At 41.1% G+C, this 20,705-nt stretch overlaps 2 protein-coding genes across 5 annotated transcripts; one reads left to right on the forward strand and one right to left on the reverse strand.

Moving 5' to 3' along the window:
- Positions 1-554: 554 nt before the first annotated feature.
- ociad2 (OCIA domain containing 2) lies at positions 555-3,951 on the reverse strand. Its single transcript, XM_074668872.1, has 7 exons — positions 3,793-3,951; positions 3,627-3,711; positions 2,180-2,233; positions 2,019-2,066; positions 1,786-1,939; positions 967-1,041; positions 555-776 (listed from the first exon to the last, which is right to left on the reverse strand). The coding sequence occupies exons 1-6, from the start codon at positions 3,880-3,882 to the stop codon at positions 969-971; spliced, it is 504 nt and encodes a 167-aa protein (XP_074524973.1). The 5' UTR covers positions 3,883-3,951; the 3' UTR covers positions 555-776; positions 967-968.
- A 1,858-nt stretch (positions 3,952-5,809) lies between these two features.
- On the forward strand, positions 5,810-15,512 carry dcun1d4 (DCN1, defective in cullin neddylation 1, domain containing 4 (S. cerevisiae)). 4 transcript variants are annotated; one of them, XM_074668715.1, is made up of 11 exons: positions 5,810-5,879; positions 7,191-7,261; positions 7,380-7,419; positions 7,677-7,764; positions 8,200-8,288; positions 8,412-8,482; positions 10,262-10,353; positions 10,457-10,565; positions 10,911-11,015; positions 13,211-13,313; positions 13,406-15,512. In XM_074668715.1, the coding sequence occupies exons 1-11, from the start codon at positions 5,861-5,863 to the stop codon at positions 13,459-13,461; spliced, it is 843 nt and encodes a 280-aa protein (XP_074524816.1). In that variant the 5' UTR covers positions 5,810-5,860; the 3' UTR covers positions 13,462-15,512. The 4 variants fall into 4 exon arrangements, with proteins under 4 accessions (XP_074524816.1, XP_074524815.1, XP_074524818.1 ...); XM_074668714.1 differs by lacking the exon at positions 5,810-5,879 and adding an exon at positions 5,889-6,100; XM_074668717.1 differs by lacking the exon at positions 5,810-5,879 and adding an exon at positions 6,591-6,738.
- The last annotated feature ends 5,193 nt before the right edge of the window (positions 15,513-20,705 follow it).

Raw genomic sequence — 20,705 nt, forward strand, 5'->3', positions numbered from 1 at the left:
AAGCTTGTAATAAATTGATTATAGTTGTAAGAAAAACATACCAAATTTACTTGGTATAGATACAAATAAAAATAATCAAAAATATATTAATGACACAAATTAGATTTTAGTTATTTTTAGTTATTTTTGAACCCTCTTTTAATTTTGATATTAAATGTGTTTTTGTTTATACTTGTACAGAGAGAGCCCCCTGGAAAATAATTAAAAAAAAAAAAATACCTTGTATTCTTTTTGGAGGATCTTGGCAAATAAAAGTGATTCTGACTAATTCAAATTTAACATTTAGTTGGTATCACTCCAGTACAATACTTTTTGCTGGGGGACTAAGAAAATAAGTCATGTGCTTGATTATATTCTCAATCAATTGTACTTATACTTGTACTAAACAACCAAAATCTGTTGTTTCTATTAAAAATGTATTGTTTATAATGTCATAAGTAACTAACATGTATTTCTCAGGAAATGTCAAACAGAAATCCAATACAGGATCCACGACAACTTTCTTTTTTAAAAAAATGTTTATGTTGCAAGTATAGCTTTGTTTTTAAGGATGTGCTTGTTAAAACTTGAAAAACACAGAGGCCCATGGCAAGAAGGTACGGCAGCTCCCTCTAGTGCAAAAACTGTGCATTTTTTCTAGTGAATGAACTTGTAAAGTATGTACAATACATCAGCCAGACACTTCAGACAAATGCAGAATTCATAACATTAGAGAAAAACAAAAGCTGCAGCTGATCAACCCACGCTGTGTGTCAGTCTTTGGTGTTCTGATGAGGCTGAAATAGACAAAAAAAAAGCAGAAGATTCAGATAACTTTGGCATAAATATATCAATAAGCAAGACTTTAAACCAGAAAATTATATTTCATATATTATGATTTCTGGTTGTAGTGTAAGTGAACATTTGCAGTCTCTAGTCTTCTTTTTCTATGAGCTGCATATATCTCTAAATATATCACTCACTTACCTTTAGACTTTCTCTGCAGGTGCAGGTTCAGCTTCACTTTTCTTCTTACATTCTTCACACACATGGTGACAGGATCTGTTGGCATACCATTCTGGTCAATAGTGTGAAGAGACTTAAACTTTACATAATACATCATAGCTGTCAGTCTAAATCAGGATAAAAAGCACAATACATACAAATAAATTCAGCACAGGGACAAAAAGCAAGTACAAATCACAAGAGTTTACAAGTTTATCAAAAGATTGCATAAAAGTTACATACTCTGATCTCTCCTAAGTTTTTATTTATTTATTCATTTATTTATTTATCTATTGGCACTAGCCTTCGACTAGCCTTCTAGACCTTTAAAAACAAGCTATTGCAGGCTAAACAAAGAGATATGTCATTACCACTGTAATATAGACATCTTTCTCTGTTATGCCTTTTTTTAACAGCAGCTGTATCCTGGTTGAAACCAATTTCAAAATTTCAATTCATTATTTTTTCCATTTTGTTTGTATGTTAAATCTCAGTAGTTTCAGAGACTTTTGGTTGTTGTTGATTATTATCATCATCATTATTATTATTATTATTATTATTATTATTATTATTATTATTATTATTATTAATAATAATAATTCTATTAATCCCAGTAATGAAGGGACAGGGGTGCAAAAGCTTCTTGTTATGCAAATGTGCACAGTGTGGGACACTGCTGTTATTATCAGGAATTGATTGTGCAGTCAGCAAAACAAGGACTGTGTCCTCTAAACATGGGGCGCCTGCTCTGCCACTTGAGCCAAACCATCACCCAAGATTATCTTCAGGTAATGTCCCCACCTGTGTCCTGGGCCAAATTTCCAAGGACCACCACGACCTCCCTCAGACCAGGGCCCAAATCCTGGTCCGTTCTTAATGCCAAGATCCTGAAACTTGCTTCGACAAGTTCCCATGTAAGACGCTTTCCCCACTGCGTAGCCGAGGATCCCAGCAACTACAAGAAAAAGACGTCTCAGCTCAGGATTGATACTGGAAATAGATTGTTTAAGTTCTACGCTCAGTTTGATACACACCTGCTAGTTTTGGAAAGGGACCAAGTGACTTAGATGATTTCCAGACACCTGCATTAAAAAAACAACATTCTAGTTTGATCAAACAGGATGATTATCACGGCTTTGTATGTGTCATTATGATGTATTGATGAAAAATTTGAGTTTAAGTGTTGGTGCTTGACCTTTGTAGATGAGACCACCCGTGACAGCCATGCTCCCCACAGAGAGAGGAAGAGCTGAAGAAAGAAATCAAGTCCAGTGAGACAGCAGTCTTCGAACAAACACTTGATAATAGACAAAGAGAAGAAACTGAACTATCACATCATGAACAAAACTGTTTCTACATGGGGCACGACTGCAGCCCTAAGAGTGACTTGCTCTGTCAACCATAGATTGAATAAATCAATGGACGTTGTATCTGGGATGTACTTGTGTTTTTTTTTTTTTTTTTAATAAAGAGTTTTGAGCCTCTTCACCAACAACTAAAAGCTGCCCACCTGTCAGCCAGGTAAGCCTCTGAGTAGGCAAACTGGTAATCTTAATAGCTTCTGAACCGCTCAGACTTAAGTCATTTTTTGTTCCAGACTGTAAACATATTTATCTCTGCTGTAAAAACCTGATGGTTTTCATTTGTGTGTATGTGGTTTCCGGTACTTCCACAACTGTCCTCAAAGGGACACTCGACTAACTGCAGTTTAAGCACTTCCACTTTGGCCTTATGTTTTGACACGATAAATTGCTTGGGTGCAGCATGCTAAAAACTTAAAACACCTTAAAAACCATGATGGATAAGAGTAGTAAATTAGCTCTGTCTGCTCCCTGAGCATCACCAAGTCACTTCCTCTGACTGATTGCTCTCATATTTCTTGGCCAGTGTTTAATCTGATTGAACTTTGATCTGCATAAGTAGCACTAGACAAAAACCAGCCACCTGGTTTGAGTCAATGAACGCCCGCAACTTCTATATCAGGAAGAACCAATTGTTGCTGTTTCATGATTATATAATTGCACGCTCGTATGCAGCAGCTGCATGGCTGCAACGAGGGTCAGGGTGGGGACAGAGGTTAAGAGTTTTAAAGTGTTGACAGATAAAACCTTTAAATATTGTGGGATTTTGTCTGTGGAGATAAAACTTTCTGCTCTAGCTGCAAGCTGTGAGTAGCTTTCACCTTGTCATAGTGGTTCTAGTCTGACAGTTGCAACTGCACTATGTGGGCGTACACATTTGTCAAAGCATTAATCTCGTGTTAGTTTTGTTGAACTTTTTGAAGCAGGTCATTTTTCAAAGTTAGGTAGATATAATGCATATGTGGCGCTCCTTACTTCGTTCCACTTGACCAAAACTTAAAGAAAGATCTGATCATGAGTGTGGAAGTACTTTAAAAAAAAATTTAAAAAAAGAGAAAAAAAAAGAACAAACTGAAAATAAAAGCTAGTACCTCTGGAAGCATGAACTCGACAGCTGTCTTTTCGACCTTTTAACATGTCTGCATACAGTGTTTTTTTGGGCACAGAAAAGAATGTAAACACACAGCGCTGAATGAACTGGGCTGACAGACCAGTCATGCCTGAGCCAGTCTGTGTTGTACATAACACATATGTTAGCTTTCAGCTTCCTGGAGTAATTACCTCTATACCAGAAGCTCTCTTCCTGACACTCTTTCCAAGCCTTCCTCAGATCATCTCTGTGGACATGTCGGTCACCTGTAGGACACTGTGGAACAAAGAAAGACGGGTAAAATTCCCACTAAGACCCACTTTAACCTCTGCAAAATGATTTTCTTTTTCATCTTACCTTCCACTCTCTCTTCCCTGCAGTTGCCTCTGCACCACCAGCAGCTGCTGCTTCGTCCGTCATCACTGTTATAGTTTCTCCTGAACTCATGATGAAGTATCTTAAGGAAAACTATCACAATCTTGAACAACACAGTTTCTCATGCGTTCGTTTATCCCCTCTGTGCCTCCCATATAGACACAAGTGGTTGTAATGCTCCTCCCTGCTCTTTGTTTATGACCCCGCCCCTCTTATAAGAAAAAAAAACAAAAAACATACCAGAGACTGAGGTCCCAATCAGGCTGTTTGAAAATGAAACCAAACCAAATATAGGTTAAAATCAGCTTTTGAATCAAGCAGGATTTTTTGACAGGACTCACACTTTGAAATGAATAAAAGTTTATTTTTATCAGCATTACATTGCAAATTCAACCTCACCTCTGTACAGCTATCACACCCAGGACACACCTTTTTTCAAAGAGGTGACTGTTTCTTTTATAAGCCTTTATTCAGTGGAGTTAAGTGTGGATAGAGTTCGATGATTAATCCATCATCTCTTCTAGTTAACCTTTGCAAGCAATAAACCATTTTTCTATTTAAATATTTTCATTGATGAATTTGGGGTGCCAAAAATCAACCTGGTTGTTTTTGAGTGTGACATTTTTTTAAGGCTCTTGCAGGAACTTTTAGTTTGTTTTGGCACCCTGTGAGGACAAGGAAAAACAGTGATTCACTTTACTAATGGAGCCCTATGTGTGTTTAAGTCCTGCTTTCTAACAAAATCTAATCCAGCCTTTTTTCTGACTGTCAGACACACCACTTTGATGACGATCTACCCTAGAAAATGTAAACAAAGTTTATTTGGCAACTTGCTTTGAATTGCCCCACCTGACAAGCATTTACAAGTACAACAAATATTACATGAAAAATAACATATATTACCGGTGATGACCCCTTTTTCCTTTGTTTCTTACATGGAGCCTTTATTGCCAGTTTGAGTCTGTTTCAATACCACTTAAAATATTCTCACAGGGGCATTAACTCATTTGTAAACAGTTTTTCCACTCTCAGTGTTAGTATTCCAGCGCTATTTTCTCTTTTGTAATTGTACAGCCAGTTTTCAAGAAAAGTATTTGTATATTTTAACTATAAAATGCTCTTTGTGCTGTGTTTGTTGTTGGGAATCTGGTATAAAAATACAATTCAATGCTATATTAATTAAAAGAGTAGCCAGTTGGTCCCCTTTTTTAACAAATTAAAATTGGACAGGTTCTAAAGGTAAGATCATGTGTTTTCTCTTGATAACCTATTAAAACTGTCCAGCTGATAAATTAAAGCATCAATAGCTATATTTTTAAATTTTTTTATAGATATTTGGAGGGGAGAAGTAGCACTCCAATGTACTCCTTCAGAGTCATTTCCCTATATCCAAAGGTCAAGGAGTGGTTTTATTGTTATTAGAAGTTTAATCACAGAATGGTTTACAACTGCTGATAATGAATGCAGAGATACCAGAGCCACCTAATACTGACACTAACACACATACACTGACTTGCTGGGATACAGTTTCATGAGAAGAACCAAAGCAGGTGAGGGAACTACCAATCGTCCCATTTACACCATAGATAATTCACAATGGCAAAACATAGACTGTGAGGTTAGGACAGACACAGTCATTGAAGTCTCCGCCCGGCTGAACTGGGTGCAAACAAACTCAAACCATGATCAAACTGGGAGGAAGATTTATAGCCTGAATTGACCAATCAGATTCCATCGTGGGCTGATTTCAGGCTTGCACGAGGAGAATCTGATGAGCGACTTGTTCATAAAAATCTCCTGACCAATGAAACACAGACTGTGCGCAGCCTGTTTGGGAACTCTGACCAATCATACCCACGGGAAGGCGGGATTTAGATTTACTTCCGCCTTTTCTTGACGTGACACTTTGAATAGCCAATCAAAACATACCATAGGCGGAGATCAGAAGGGCTGTGGTCTAATCGTGCTCCTCGGGCGGGGTTTACGTTGACAAGGCCCGCCTATTGGCCGGTCTGCGGACTTCCCACAGACAGTTGTATGTTTCATAAAAATGCACTCTGATGCGGCAAGTAAGTAGTATCGCCGTGGAGGCTTTTCTTTATCAAATAGCGACCCATAACGGATGTTGTAGTGAACCCTTCACAAACGAAGAGGAATTTTGTGTTTCTGGGTGTACTTTTATCCCCTTTTCTTCGGGGTTTGATGAGAACGAATGAATTCCGTGCTGTTTGCAGGGCTCTTTGTATTAAGCAGTGCTGTATCGGGCGACAACAAAGGAAGAATAGCTTGTGTAATTTAAGTTGTTTTGGACATTTTGGGGGTTAGATTTGACTCAGCTGGTTTTCTTAAGTTGTTATATTTTTATCGATAGCGCTTCCCAGTTGGATAGAGTCAGTGTTGGTTGAATTCACAGGCTTTTCGATGGTAATCGGTTCGCTGAGATCTTTATATTCATCACAACTGAGGATTTTCCGAGCGTTTTAGTGTAAACTTGGGACAAACGTGAGGGCAATGTAAATAGGTCAATTTTCTGGTCAACTACGGACTATTACAGAGAAAGAAAATTGTGACGCAGTTGAGTAAAAGATGTTTCATTGCCTGCTGCAGCAGCGCTGTCCGGCTCTGCGGCAGCTACACCAGCCGTTGCAAAACGTCTGCGCAATGCTAATGTGCCAGTAAGCATCCGAAGTGAGATTTATATGAAACGACGTAAAATGCATTCAATCAGTTGGGGTAAATGTTGGGGGGTTGAAGGGTCTGGAAGAAAGAGTTGTTTTGTTCGAGCTTGGGAATTGTAGTTTATAACAGCCTCGAGAGTTGGAGTTTAAATGGCCTCTTTAACGGAAATGGACTACAACACCCATACGGCGAACTCTCTAGATACTTTGTAAACTCTGTGCAAGTTGCGCGTCTGCACTGCTATTTTAGGTATGCAGCTAGTGCTATCTGCTCGGCTGTTTTCCGTCCGGTTTTAGCCTCTAGAAATCAATTAAAAGCGTCGGGTTTTGATGACAGCTGTTGAACAATAATGCATAGATGACATCTGTCGACAAGGTAGCATGCATGCTAGTGTATTTCAGAGTTGGTGTGTGTTTTAAAGAATGCAGAGAGTCACTCCCTGAGTCGTGTCAAATGTTTCCTATCGTTCTCTGACACGTAAAACCTTTAAGTAGAAACCAAACGAGTTTTAAACTGTGTAGAAATGTATGGATTGCTGATAAAAAGCGTTGATCCTGTGTTATTCTTTGTGCTAAGATGATGTCACCTTCTCGTACCCTTGTACTCGATGCAAGCTTACAAGTGTTAGTTGGTGCAGAAGGTTTGTGTTGTGCTTTGGGTTTAAATTTTGATTTTATGCTTTTACTTTTCTGTAAAAATAGATTTTCAGCTGAATTCCCACTTGACTACACTGGCCAGCATCCACAAGATCCACCACACCTTGCACAGGCTGGTAAATCAACTTGGCGTTTGTGTATTTTAACATTGAACTTTCATGAATGTATGGGAGTGCTGTAGTTGTGTGTCCTGCTCACAAACCATGTGGTATTTTTACATATCTGTTTTGACAGAACCTGACAGAAGACGTTGGGCAGGAAAGCCACCCATCAGGTAATAACTAAGCTGTGTTTTGTGTGTTTTATTGAGCATACAAAACATTAAATCTTGACAGCTTTGTGGGAATAATTTAAGTACATCAAATGTGCCCTATGTCTTCAGTTACTGCTATCGATCCATCATAGGTGAAACTACAGCTGAAACTAGCTCTCTGAGAGAACCTGCATTTAAAGCAGGAGTGAATATGCATCAGATATCTTTGTGCCAGTAGCCTCCTTTTCACTGTGACACTCACTCCCACCCTCCCCTAGCTTGTTGCTCCAGAGCCATGCCTCCAAGGAAAAAGAGGAGACCCTCCGCTGGAGATGACATGTCAGCCAAGAAGAGTCGCCAGGACAGGTGGGACTTTGCTCTGTTAGAGATTCAGTTACTTTGCTTGGATTGTTTTTACAATAGGGATGTGACAAGATATGTAGATAGATCCAGCTATTGATCATCACCCTAACGTGTGCATTGCAGTTATTATGCCACTGGAGCAAAGTATGTAAGTGTTGTTCAATTAAAAAAAAACAAAAAACATATCCTTTGACTCACTGTCACTACTTTATGACTTCTTGCAACTTAAGATTGATACTTTAATATTTAGGGTTCTTTTTTGGTCTTTGGTGAATCAGATGACCCTCTTTACCGTTACATGATTGTCTAGCTGTTGCTGTATTACCCTTACATCCACCTGTAACTCTTTTGGAAGTCTTAACTCTGTTAAATGCTTGTTTTAAATCAGATGGACTACATCTATGATTCCTGAGAGTCAATCTATCTCTCTGTCTGCAGTGTTTTCAGAAAACATGAAACATCACAAATCCGTGAGGAGGAAACATTTTCCAGTAAAAGATGCTTGGAGTGGTTCTATGAATATGCAGGTGATTATTGTATTTTAAAGCAATGTTCCTCCATGAGTCCTATCAAAAGCAGATGTTGCCAGTTCTTATCATGTCAGTGCAGCAGCTCCACATGTGGCCTCACACTGTGTCTGTCTAAAATAGGTTGTGATGAAGTGGTGGGTCCAGAGGGCATGGAGAAGTTCTGCGAGGACATCGGAGTGGAGCCGGAGAATGTGAGCAGGTTTCTTTTTAGTTTCACTCCTCATTTCCCTCTTGGCTATCAGGCAAAGTGAGCAAGTTGTTTTGGTGAGAGGAGCAGGATGTGCACTTTGACCCTTGAGAAATTTTTTAGCTAAAAAGTGCGACTTTTGCTAGCTTTACTCTAATGCCACCCCTGATTTAAACTGATTCTTTGTTTAAAGGGTTTTCCAGATCAGTGTGTTTTCTGTGTCGACATGTTTCTTACTTGTCTCTAGATGATTTCACTGACACACCTTCTCCTTAAAGCTACAAAAGGCAACTTTTGAAAGATGACAGGATTAGGCTTCATTTTAAGGGCATTGTGAAAAGGGCAAAAGCCATTCCTCAAGAGTAGGTACCTATGTTTCACTGTGGGTGCAGGAGTAGTTTCTAGAGAGAGCAACCCTTCAGTGACACTACTTCAGTCTGTGTGTACCTTTGCGTTAACCCTTTGCCATAGTGGCTACATACCTGTGTATTGATGTCTCCTGTTGCTCTGCAATACTTTGCCAAAGTGCTTGATGGCAGTGAGATCTCTGTGATTGTTAGATTGCTTGTTTCCAGTTCTTTTACGTTTTATAATTGTTTATTTTGTATCGACTCCCAGAGAGCGAGCTGAAACATGTTGCCGTTGCTCATACAGCATTTATTATGAGGAAGGGTGCAGTGGAGACGTCAGTGATGGAGCGTTTGGTCCAATCAATGGCCATTCCAGGAATGTTGTAAGCCCAGAAAATACAACGGCACCCAGTGGAGCAATCACAGAGCGTGCAACTGTGCTGTTTCAAGGCATAGTTACGTTATAGACTAGATTATGAGCATAGCCTTCTGCATCGGAAAAGCTGGGCCTACAGCGTAAGCTTTGACATTGACTCCACTCAGATGTATAAATTAGGATTTTCTGTATCCATTTATATCTCTGCAACTTTGCAGCCAGTGCGAATTTTGTTTCATTAGACTGGCTCATTACAGTTCAGGGCACTGGATGTATTTATTTCTATTTCTAAGCTCACTGATTGGATTGTAAGGACGATTTCAAGAATGTTAGAGAAATGTTAGTCACATTAATCCCACACAGGATAATATTCTGCTTTAAAATCAAAACATCTGTTTGTGTGAAATGTTTATCTTCAAGAGAGGTTTTTTCCCTCTACCCTAATCTTCATGTGTGTTAGGATGAAAAAAAGAACATCCAGACTCTATAGAGAACACAGTGTAGTTTTCCTTAGGCCTGTTGCCGCATTTTATGAGATGCTGTGGTTTCTACTGAATGTAGAGAAGACATAAATAAGTTCACATGGTTCTCTTGCCTTCCTTATGTTGCTTTTGCTCCTTATGTGGCATCATCCTGCCTTTTTTTTAGACTCTGTTGTCCAAGTTTTGAACCTGAATGACTATGCTACATGCACTGAATGTTCTGGTTCTGGTAGTCATTTCAAAGCAGACTCTGTCAACCTGGTATATGCAGATGTGCATGATACGTTCCAGTACCCCGTTGACATGCAAATTTGTCCAGTTGTTTGGTTTACAGTGCACAGAATAAAAGCAAACGATAAACCACTGACAGGCAAGAAAATGTCTTTCCCGAAACCCTGCTGAGCCACATATTCCACCTGCACTCCCTGCATTTTCCCAAAGTAGAATCATTTCTGAGTAACCCACGTCTTAATCAGAACAAATTTCCCCTTGTAGGTGTAAATTGGAATATTTAGATGTGTCTTGTTACCTGTGTTGGTTTAAATGTAGGTGTAAAGATTGTTGTTTCCTCCCAGGTGGTGATGCTGGTTCTGGCCTGGAAGCTGGATGCTCAGAGCATGGGCTACTTCACCCTCCAGGAGTGGCTGAGAGGCATGGGCTCACTGCAGTATGTCACTGACCCTTTTCTACTCCCTGTGCACAATATAAAACCTTTCCTCACAGTTTTGCTGGTTGAGTCTGATGTTAAAGCACTTTTCTGTGTTCGGCAGGTGCGACTCCACTGAGCGGCTGAGGAATTCACTTGACTACCTGAGATCTGTCCTCAACGACAGCACCAGTTTTAAGCTCATTTATAGATACGCCTTTGATTTCGCTCGGGTGAGTCAAGCAAAGCATTTCCTGCCAATACACTCACATTCACTCCTGCATGTCTGAGACAGATTTAATTCAGTTCATTTAGATAGGTGCTGAGTGGGTCTGATTAAAATCCTGTGAAATTGTTGCAAAAATCATTGTTCATGCTTGATTTTGAGTGAGATATTAACACAGCCTGACCCTGTTCTCATGTAGACACTGAGCCATGGCAAGAAAGCAGAACAATATATGAAAGATAACCCTAACAGTAGATTGACACATCTAATTTTGGTTATATTGGTGCCTTTTCGAGAGTGGTCCACAGTTTTTCTGCAATGTCATGAAGCTTTGGGTTATTTCATTGGACAGGAAAAGGATCAGAGGAGTCTGGACTTAAATACAGCCAAGTGCATGCTGGGGCTTCTTCTGGGAAAGACGTGGCCTCTGTTTCCTGTGTTTAATCAGTTTCTAGAGGTAAGTCATTCATCCAACACAGGAGATAAATACAACTCAGGTGTAATTGAAACAAAGAGAATAAGATTTCAGTCTGCACAGGTACTTTCAGAAAAATCACCTCAATACCAAAAGAGAAGCAGGTTCCACCTTACTTTAGGGGAGGGAGGAGAAGCAAACCAAATTCAGGATTTTCTAAAACCTCAGAGTTAGTTGTGTCTTAGTGTTCTTTAGTCTTGTCTGTCCTAAAACTCAAAGTTTATCTCAAGTGAAGCCACGTCAGTCAAACCAAGTCACTCATGCATAAACATGTCAGTTGCCTGAAGTTTTAACATTGCTAGCCAAATGAAGTGCAATAAAAGCATTCTGGTGGGGGCTGCCAGTTCAGTCTGGTGTTAAAGTCACCACACACTACATATAAAGAGGATACAGCTCTCAAGCTGAAGGCCCAGGTTCAATTACAACATGCAGCCTCGCTCATCCTTGTCTCTTTCCACACTCTCTCCTAAATTACTACTCTACCCCCCCCCCCCCCCCCCCTTTCAAAATAAATAAATAAATAAAAAAAATAACATAAATAAATAAGAAAATTAAAAATTAAAAATAATAATAATAATAATAATAATAAATAAATTAATAAAAAGAAAGAAAGAAAGCCAACAAGTGTAACTTGGAAAAATAAGGTCTGTCTTTGTCCCCTACTACTTAAAGCAGTTAAGTTTCTGCAAGTCCAGTACTTTACTGTAATTCAACAACCAGCATGTTATAAGCTTGTTAACTTACCCAAAAAGGTGACGTATAGAAATTCCAGATGGTGTGTTCAAGGACAGGTCAGTGAAATGACCACTAAGCAAAAGTAGGTCAATCAATCTCTATTTGTATAGCTGCAAATAGTAACAAATTTTATCTTACAAAAACAGCAGGTCTAGACCTGCTTATCTCATCTGAACCCACCACAAGTAAAAACCTTCGCAGCATTTAGAAAGTTACAAAGACAAACTTCCTTTAACAGACAGAAACCTTGAGCAGAACCAGACTTCTGTTAGACGCAAGTGCTGAGACCGTGTTGGGGTTAGAGAGAGATGGTGAGTTGCTGAAAGAGGGTGAAGTGAACAGACAGAAAATCACTATTATCCTTAATATCCTGAGTCACACGATGACGATGTTCTTGTCACTTCAGCTGGGTTTATTAGAGGATTTCCACTTTGCTCAGAAACAGTCACTTCAAAGCATCAAAAGCAAAACCTGTTCTGTTACAAATATATTATCTTATCTTTCCACTAAGTAATAGAAACAGCTGCTGAGTTGAATTGATTTAGGCTCAATATTGCTATAAATATCATTGAAAACAAATGATCTCCATCCTTACTGCAGAGTATAGACTTAGGCCTTGTCCACACGTAGCCAGGTATTTTAGCAACCACGTATATTTTAATACGTTGTGGCTTGAAGTCCACACGAACCACAGTTTTCCATCTCTGAAAACTCCAGCCACAGTGAAGATTTTGGAAAACTCAAGTTTCTTGTATACACCGGGAAACTGAGTTTTTGGTTCTCAAACGTCACAGCTGAGAGAAGGGAGTTCTGACAAAACACCCAAATATGGGTTGGCATTAGGGATGGGTACGGAATTAGGTACTTTTATATTTTGTCAAATTCTGTCGAATTCTGTAAAAAGTACCAGGTACCGATTTACGTAAAATCAAAAGGTATCATGTTTAGGTACCTGAATGCATCCTTGTGACTGTGAGGGAGTGGAAGAGTAGGAGATTTTCCATGCTGGACATGAACACAGCATTGCCAGTTTGTATATTGGAGAATAAATGTGTTAAATTGAAGAATTTACATTGTATTGTTAAACAAATTGATATTCTTTACCACATAAACAACAAAAGTACCAAAAATTGGTACCGATGTCGATTGCCAGGTACCGGGAATCGCTGCTGTATTGTTTCAAATTTGAAAGGTACCCATCCTTATTTGGCATGGTTCTATCAGCAGTCAAATAATCTTAAAATATTTTTGTATCAAAGTTAAATGTTTGACCTCTAAATCTTGGCTTACAGTGTCACTTCAGTCTTTAAGGGCTTGGTACTTGTGGTGTTAGAGAAATGACAAAAGATCAATGAATGTAAAAGAAGTTTAAGCTTGAGTATTTTTTTATCAGTGGGATTGTGTTATTGGCATAACTCTAATGTTTCTTCTTGTGTCCTCAGCAATCCAAGTACAAAGTCATCAACAAAGACCAGTGGTGTAATGTTTTAGAGTTCAGCAGGACAATCAACCTGGACCTCAGTAACTACGATGAGGATGGTGCCTGTAAGTGAACTTACATTTACATGTGATCATGTCTTTTAATGTTAGTGTAACATAAATCTTATATCTGACTTGGTGTCTTCTCCTGTCCTCAGGGCCAGTTTTGTTGGACGAGTTTGTGGAATGGTACAAGGAAAGGCAGATGTCATAGGCGCAGAACAAGATGGAAAACTACAACTGTGACAACAACGACTATGAGAAACAACAACCAATAAGTAAACATTACAACAACGGTAAAGCAGTGACTGTGGGTGCTTCCTGGTGGAGGAGAGGGTTCAGGCTGGGGGTGGGTAAGGGTGGGGTACACTGGGTTTGCAGCCTGAGTGCCTGCTGCCCAGCGCACGCAGGCTGAGATCTGCCATTGTGGAGATATGTCCCCTGCTGAAGTTGCATAGTGGGCAAGCTTGCAGCAATCCCCGGCGGCATTGCTCTCTCTCTCACTGTGACATGTCATATTGCTGTCTGTGTTAAGATAACGTGCTGTCATACATGGATGAAAGGAGCAGAATGGTGTTATGTGGGAGAACCACTCCTCAGTCCTGATCTCCAGCACAGAGAAACCAACAGAAGTGACCGTTCATGCTTTGTGTCTGAGTCTTAAACAATGTCACTTTGACCTGGACACATTGAAAAATGGTGTGTCTGTGCAATGAACTTGAACTCGAGCTTTTCTGGACCGATGGCACTAACTTTTGTTTGTCATGTTTTGGGTTAAAAGTTCTCCAAGAAGCACACTGTGTCAAACGGTTGATTGCAGGTTTCCAATGCCTGTGCTGTTTACTCTTGATTTGTGCCAGTGATTTTTCTTCCCCCCCCCCCCCCCAGTTTTGTTCCCTCCTGCTGTTTTGCTCCTGCTATTGCTAACAGTTAGCTAGCCCCCCTACAAAGGCCTCAGACCTCATAACACCAAACAATTCTGCATTGCTGCTTACTAACTCTTATTACAGTACAGCGGTGAGCCACTAGTGCTCATAACAGCATTTGTTGGTCTGGTGACCGATTAATGCTTCTACGTTGTGTAGGTAAGAGTATTACTGTGCCTCAAAACAATGGAAGTCACTTTGTGTGTCCAACATACACACACAGCAACAAACCCAAATGTACATACACATGTAAAAACACCATACACAGACACACAGACACACTGAGTGGTCAGGGAATATTTCAGGATGAATTCAGACTGTTTGGGCTGTGTTATAAGTTGACGTAGAACTAGCTGGTGTCCATTTTGTCTCGATATGTGACATCTGTTTGTCCTTAGTCCACTGTTGGTTTCAGGTCTCCTCTTATTGTAGCATCTCTCCCAACACTGACGGTGTTAAATAACTACATTTGAAGACCAGTGACCCTCTCAGGACGAGGTCCTTAAAGCTTGAGTAGTCAGGTAGGTTTGCTGAAAGCGTTGCGTTGTACCACCCATAGGAACGAAACAAATCAACAGACACTGACAGTTTGGAGCTGTGTGATGATGCTATGCTGTTCTTTTCGCCTAGTATACTGTTCTTGTAACACATGTATAAATTTTTGTCTTTGGCTGTGGTGTGATGCTGAATTGTCAGATTTAATATTTGCATGCACGCTCCGACAGAGCCTTTTGTGAATGGATGAGATTTTTTGAAAACATTTTCCAAACACATTTTTGTTTTGTACAGAAACTTGTGCAAATGTTTTGTGCTTAATTTGATATTCACAATCATGTTCACTTAAGTACATGATTGTGTCTATTAAGACCTGGAACACACACCTGTAACCTCACGGTGGAACAGGAGTTCCCTCCTGCATTAATCCCATTTTCACACTCTCACACATACTGTGACGCTGCAAGGAAACAGAATCTTAGTTTATTTATAGCTCGTTTTGCACCACACTGTCATGACACACAAAGTTCTCATTGGAGTTTGTTGTGAAAATAAAAACTCAGCTCTCTTACCATTAAAACCCACTGCAGCTTCAACTTTCTGAAAGCCTCTCTTGTCATTACAATGTTTCGACCATCAGCATTACATCCCATTTGAAGTAGCTGTGGATTGCTTACCAAATACTATGTAGAGATCAATGTTTTAGTATTCTCCCACAACAATGCAGGAGGTTGAACAACCTTGTCCCGACTGTATATATGTATGTAAACAATGTAAGTGTCTATATGTCTGTTTTCACTATAACCTATGTCTATATACATAAATAAAAGGGTTTATTAACTTACTGGCTCAAGTGTGGGCTTTTTAGTTGAAACCATGTCCATAAAAAGTATAAATCACCTCATAAATACTGCCAAACTTAAGCAGTATTTCTTACTGATGTTGTTTCACTTTGATTTCTACTTAAGATAATATGCATGGCTGTGAAGCCATTGAATAGACAGCACATTGCTGTGATTAGTTATTTTAAATAGTGATTTACAAGAATGAAAGAAATCTTAAAGAAAAACATGATATACCCTACTGTACTCTACAAAAGTGCTCCAAAATAAATCACGTGTATTTACAAACAATTTTAAGTTTTATACCTGGAAAAATGTAAAATATTTCTGTACTTCACTGGCTAGCGCCAACACTGCCTCATATTTGCTCTTATTATCAACGTCTAAGATGATCGACATCTTCATCAGACTTCAGTGATGGGGTTTTTCGAGGCGTCCAAATAGTCCTCCAGGTTTTGTGGGGTAAGTGAAGAAGGGTCGGTCTCTACTGTGTATCTGCTCTGATGCAAATAGTATCCGGTTCCTTCGGACCTCTGTTTCCAGCTGTTTGGTCTGGACTTCCATGTCAACCCCAGTGCCTCATCAGAAGGAGGTGGTGTCGCTGGAACTGGAGGTGGAGTCCCCTGTGGTGGGTCAACCCTGTCAACGGTATGCCTTCTGTAACTGGGGATCCCATAAGACATATCTGCTGCTCTTCTCTCATACAAGGAAGCAGAGGGGAAATGTAATTTTGTAAAGGATTGGGAGGCCTTGGGCTTAGAGTACTCTTTAGATGTTTGATAGTGAAGACTGGTCTCAACTTTTGGATTGTCTAACGGAGACATTCTGTTTTCTAATTGTTCATTATTGATGTCCCACTGTTGTATCTCTGAAGACATGGCTTTTAGGGCGCTGAGTCCTCTCCTCTCCCTCCTCTCCTCAGATACGTTCCTCAAAATCTGATTTGTGCTGATGGATGAGTTGTCAACAGTGTCGAAAGTTCTGGCAGTAGCAGAGGAAGCAGTAACAGCACTAAATGATGAGTATTTATGCTCTGGCGTCACATCTAAATTCACTCTGTCTTTTTTTATGTCATCATCACTTTCACTGCTGGTGGAACTGGAGGAACTTGTTTGGGGGAGTTTCGGCTCTACAGGAGCAGATGGAAAGTCTATATCCAAGCGACTCCCTGGACTGGAGACAGGCATGTCGGGCATCTCACGGCCAACACCACTCCACTTCAACTCTGGTGGGAGCTCTGTTGTGCGTTTGGTTGGGCTGACTATTTTCTTCAACAAATCATCAAAGCTCTTACTGGGAAATCTCTTTGTACCAGCAGATGTACTACTTCCTCCCAAACTGTAGGACCGGTGTTCATGTTCAATTTCAGAGTATCTTTGTCTTGTATCATACAGACTTTGGCTGTTAAAGGGAAGGGAGCTGCTCGTTGGTGATGTAGTTTGGAAAATAGAGCGCTTGTAAGTTATCAGAGAGTCAGTATCTCTATTTTGAGGCATCTTCAATACAGGTCTCCTTTGTTTGACAGAAGTCTCGCTGTCACTGCTGGAGGATGATGAACTCCTTGGCTGTGGTGATGGGGCCATGATATTCAGACGCCTCTTAACCCGTGGGACGCCAAGGCTCAGGTCAGGAACAGGGTGGTCTACCCTGTCATTCCCACTGTCACTGCTTGAGGATGCCTCCCTTTGTAGCGGTCTTTCCTGTCTCTCCATCAATTCCAGAGTGGCAAAACTTTCATCACGGCCTTTCAAACTGGGAGAAACATTTGGGGGTTTTGTAAATGATCCTGTGAAATTTATTCCTCGCATTTCATCTTCCTTTCTCTTTTGTCTTGTTCTGCTACTTTCACCCTCATTCTCACTTTCACTGCTGGAGGATGAAGAGGAGACAGGAGGAGGGGATGAGGGCACCTTTGGTGGCTCTTGTGCACGAGATGTGATTTCAAGACGCTTTCTGAAGCGGGAAATACCAAGATTCATTGTGGCCCACCTTGACTCAAGTTCTGGGTTTATTTCTGGTGTTGTGGTGACACTCCCATCAGTAATTATGTTATATTTTTGCAATTTAATATTGGGGTCTGTTTTTGGACTGAGAGGAATGTCAATCACTGGGGACTTTGGAGACTCAATGAGCTCCCTTTCTGTGGTCAAGGGTATGGCTGTTGCTTCCAGTCGTAGTTTGGTATGGTCCATGTTCTCATCCTCACTTTCGCTTGAGGAGGAGCTTAATGTAGTTTTCTGAGGTCCTGGCACTTTGACATTTGCCAAATGAGGCTTAAAGGAGGGAGCATTCACATCCAGGTCAGACCATACTGAGCCTGGGTGGCCACCTGTAATCCCAACATAAGATCTTTCCCCCTCTGCCTTCCAATGTAGGTCTTTGGTCCTTCCTTGGCTTTCATCACTACTTGATATTTGTATAAGAAGGCCTTCCTTATTGTTTGGGCCATTCCTTGCCTCATCCTCGCTGTCACTGCTGGAGGATGACTCTGAATGAGGGGACTGCACCTTGATATCCAGGCGTCTCTTAATGCTTGTTGTGTGCTCAAGATCAAGGAGGAGTTTTGGTTTTGTAGAATCATCCTCACTGTCACTGCTGGAGGAGGAGTCTGAATGCAATTTGGGGACTGCTGTTGTTGAAGTTTTCTGAATTGTAAAGTCTACTATCCCAGGCCTCCTCAAAGAGCTAGTTGTGTCATCATCACTGTCACTGCTGGATGATGTATCTGTATCCTGTGATTTCACCTTGATATCTAGCCGTTTCTTGACACCTGTTGTACGCCCAAGGTCAAGGAGGGGCCACTGTGATTGAGGGACATGACCAGTATGGGGGGATTTGTCCATAGGAAGTGTTGGCCTAAGAGTCTGTCCCAGGTCATTTTTCTTTATCTGTTTTGTGGCTTCATCCTCACTGTCGCTGCTAGAAGATGAGTCTGAGTAAGCTGTAGGCACTGATGGAGATTTTGTAGTTGCAAGGTTTGCAACGCCCAAGTTTCCAGGTCTTGTAATAGATATCCTTGCTTCATTCTCACTGTCACTGCTTGAGGATGACTCAGAAGCTGGTTTTGGTGCCTTGATGTCTAGTCGCCTCTTAGTGCGGGGCAGGCGCTGAAGATTGAGGACAGGCCAACCAGATTCAAGGCTGTGCTCTACAGTTTGAGAGCCTTGGGGTGGGAAATTTGTTGAGTGTATCTGTCCTTGGTCTTGTTTCTTGATTGGTTTTTTAGAATCATCCTCACTGTCACTGCTGGAGGAGGAGTCTGAATGCAATTTGGGGACTGGTGTTGGTGAAGTTTTCTGAATTGTAATGTCTACCATCCCAGGCCTCTTCGAAGAGCTTGTTGTGTCATCCTCATTGTCACTGCTGGATGATGTATCTGTATCCTGTGATTTCACCTTGATATCTAGCCGTTTCTTGACACTTGTGGTACGCCCAAGGTCAAGGAGGGGCCACTGTGATTGAGGGACATGACCAGTATGGGGGGATTTGTCCATAGGAAGTGTTGGCCTAAGAGTCTGTCCCAGGTCCTTTTTCTTTATCTGTTTTGTGGCTTCATCCTCACTGTCGCTGCTAGAAGATGAGTCTGAGTGAGCTGTAGGCACTGATGGAGATTTTGTAGTTGCAAGGTTTGCAACGCCCAAGTTTCCAGGTCTTGTAATAGATATCCTTGCTTCATTCTCACTGTCACTGCTTGAGGATGACTCAGAAGCTGGTTTTGGTGCCTTGATGTCTAGTCGCCTCTTAGTGCGGGGCAGGCGCTGAAGATTGAGGACAGGCCAACCAGATTCAAGGCTGTGCTCTACAGTTTGAGAGCCTTGGGGTGGGAAATTTGTTGAGTGTATCTGTCCTTGGTCTTGTTTCTTGATTGGTTTTGTAGAATCATCCTCACTGTCACTGCTGGAGGAGGAGTCTGAATGCAATTTGGGGACTGCTGTTGTTGGAGTTTTCTGATTTGTAAAGGCTACAGTCCCAGGCCTCTTTGAAGAGCTTGTTGTGTCATCCTCATTGTCACTGCTGGATGATGTATCTGTATCCTGTGATTTCACCTTGATATCTAGCCGTTTCTTGACACCTGTTGTACGCCCAAGGTCAAGGAGGGGCCACTGTGATTGAGGGACATGACCAGTATGGGGGGATTTGTCCATAGGAAGTGTTGGCCTAAGAGTCTGTCCCAGGTCCTTTTTCTTTATCTGTTTTGTGGCTTCATCCTCACTGTCGCTGCTAGGAGATGAGTCTGAGTAAGCTGTAGGCACTGATGGAGATTTTGTAGTTGCAAGGTTTGCAACGCCCAAGTTTCCAGGTCTTGTAATAGATATTCTTGCTTCATTCTCACTGTCACTGCTTGAGGATGACTCAGAAGCTGGTTTTGGTGCCTTGATGTCTAGTCGCCTCTTAGTGCGGGGCAGGCGCTGAAGATTGAGGACAGGCCAACCAGATTCAAGGCTGTGCTCTACAGTTTGAGAGCCTTGGGGTGGGAAATTTGTTGAGTGTATCTGTCCTTGGTCTTGTTTCTTGATTGGTTTTGTAGAATCATCCTCACTGTCACTGCTGGAGGAGGAGTCTGAATGCAATTTGGGGACTGCTGTTGTTGAAGTTTTCTGAATTGTAATGTCTACCATCCCAGGCCTCTTCGAAGAGCTTGTTGTGTCATCCTCACTGTCACTGCTGGATGATGTATCTGTATCCTGTGATTTCACCTTGATATCTAGCCGTTTCTTGACACTTGTGGTACGCCCAAGGTCAAGGAGGGGCCACTGTGATTGAGGGACATGACCAGTATGGGGGGATTTGTCCATAGGAAGTGTTGGCCTAAGAGTCTGTCCCAGGTCCTTTTTCTTTATCTGTTTTGTGGCTTCATCCTCACTGTCGCTGCTAGAAGATGAGTCTGAGTGAGCTGTAGGCACTGATGTAGATTTTGTAGTAGAATGGTTCTTAACACCCAAGTTTCCAGGTCTTTTGATGGATATTCTTGCTTCATTCTCACCATCACTGCTTGAGGATGACTCAGAAGCTGGTTTTGGTGCCTTGATGTCTAGTCGTCTTTTGATGCGAGGCAGGCGCTGAAGATTGAGGACAGGCCAACCAGATTCCAGGCTGTGCCCAACAGTTTGAGAGCCTTGCAGTGGAAAACTTGTTGAGTGTATCTGTCCTTGGTCTTGTTTCTTGATTGATTTTTTAAAATCATCCTCACTGTC

Source organism: Halichoeres trimaculatus, unplaced genomic scaffold (assembly GCF_033239565.1).
Source record: "Halichoeres trimaculatus isolate MK-OKI-2021-1 unplaced genomic scaffold, fHalTri1.1 fHalTri1_scaffold_4, whole genome shotgun sequence".
Classification (NCBI taxonomy): Eukaryota; Metazoa; Chordata; class Actinopteri; order Labriformes; family Labridae; genus Halichoeres; species Halichoeres trimaculatus.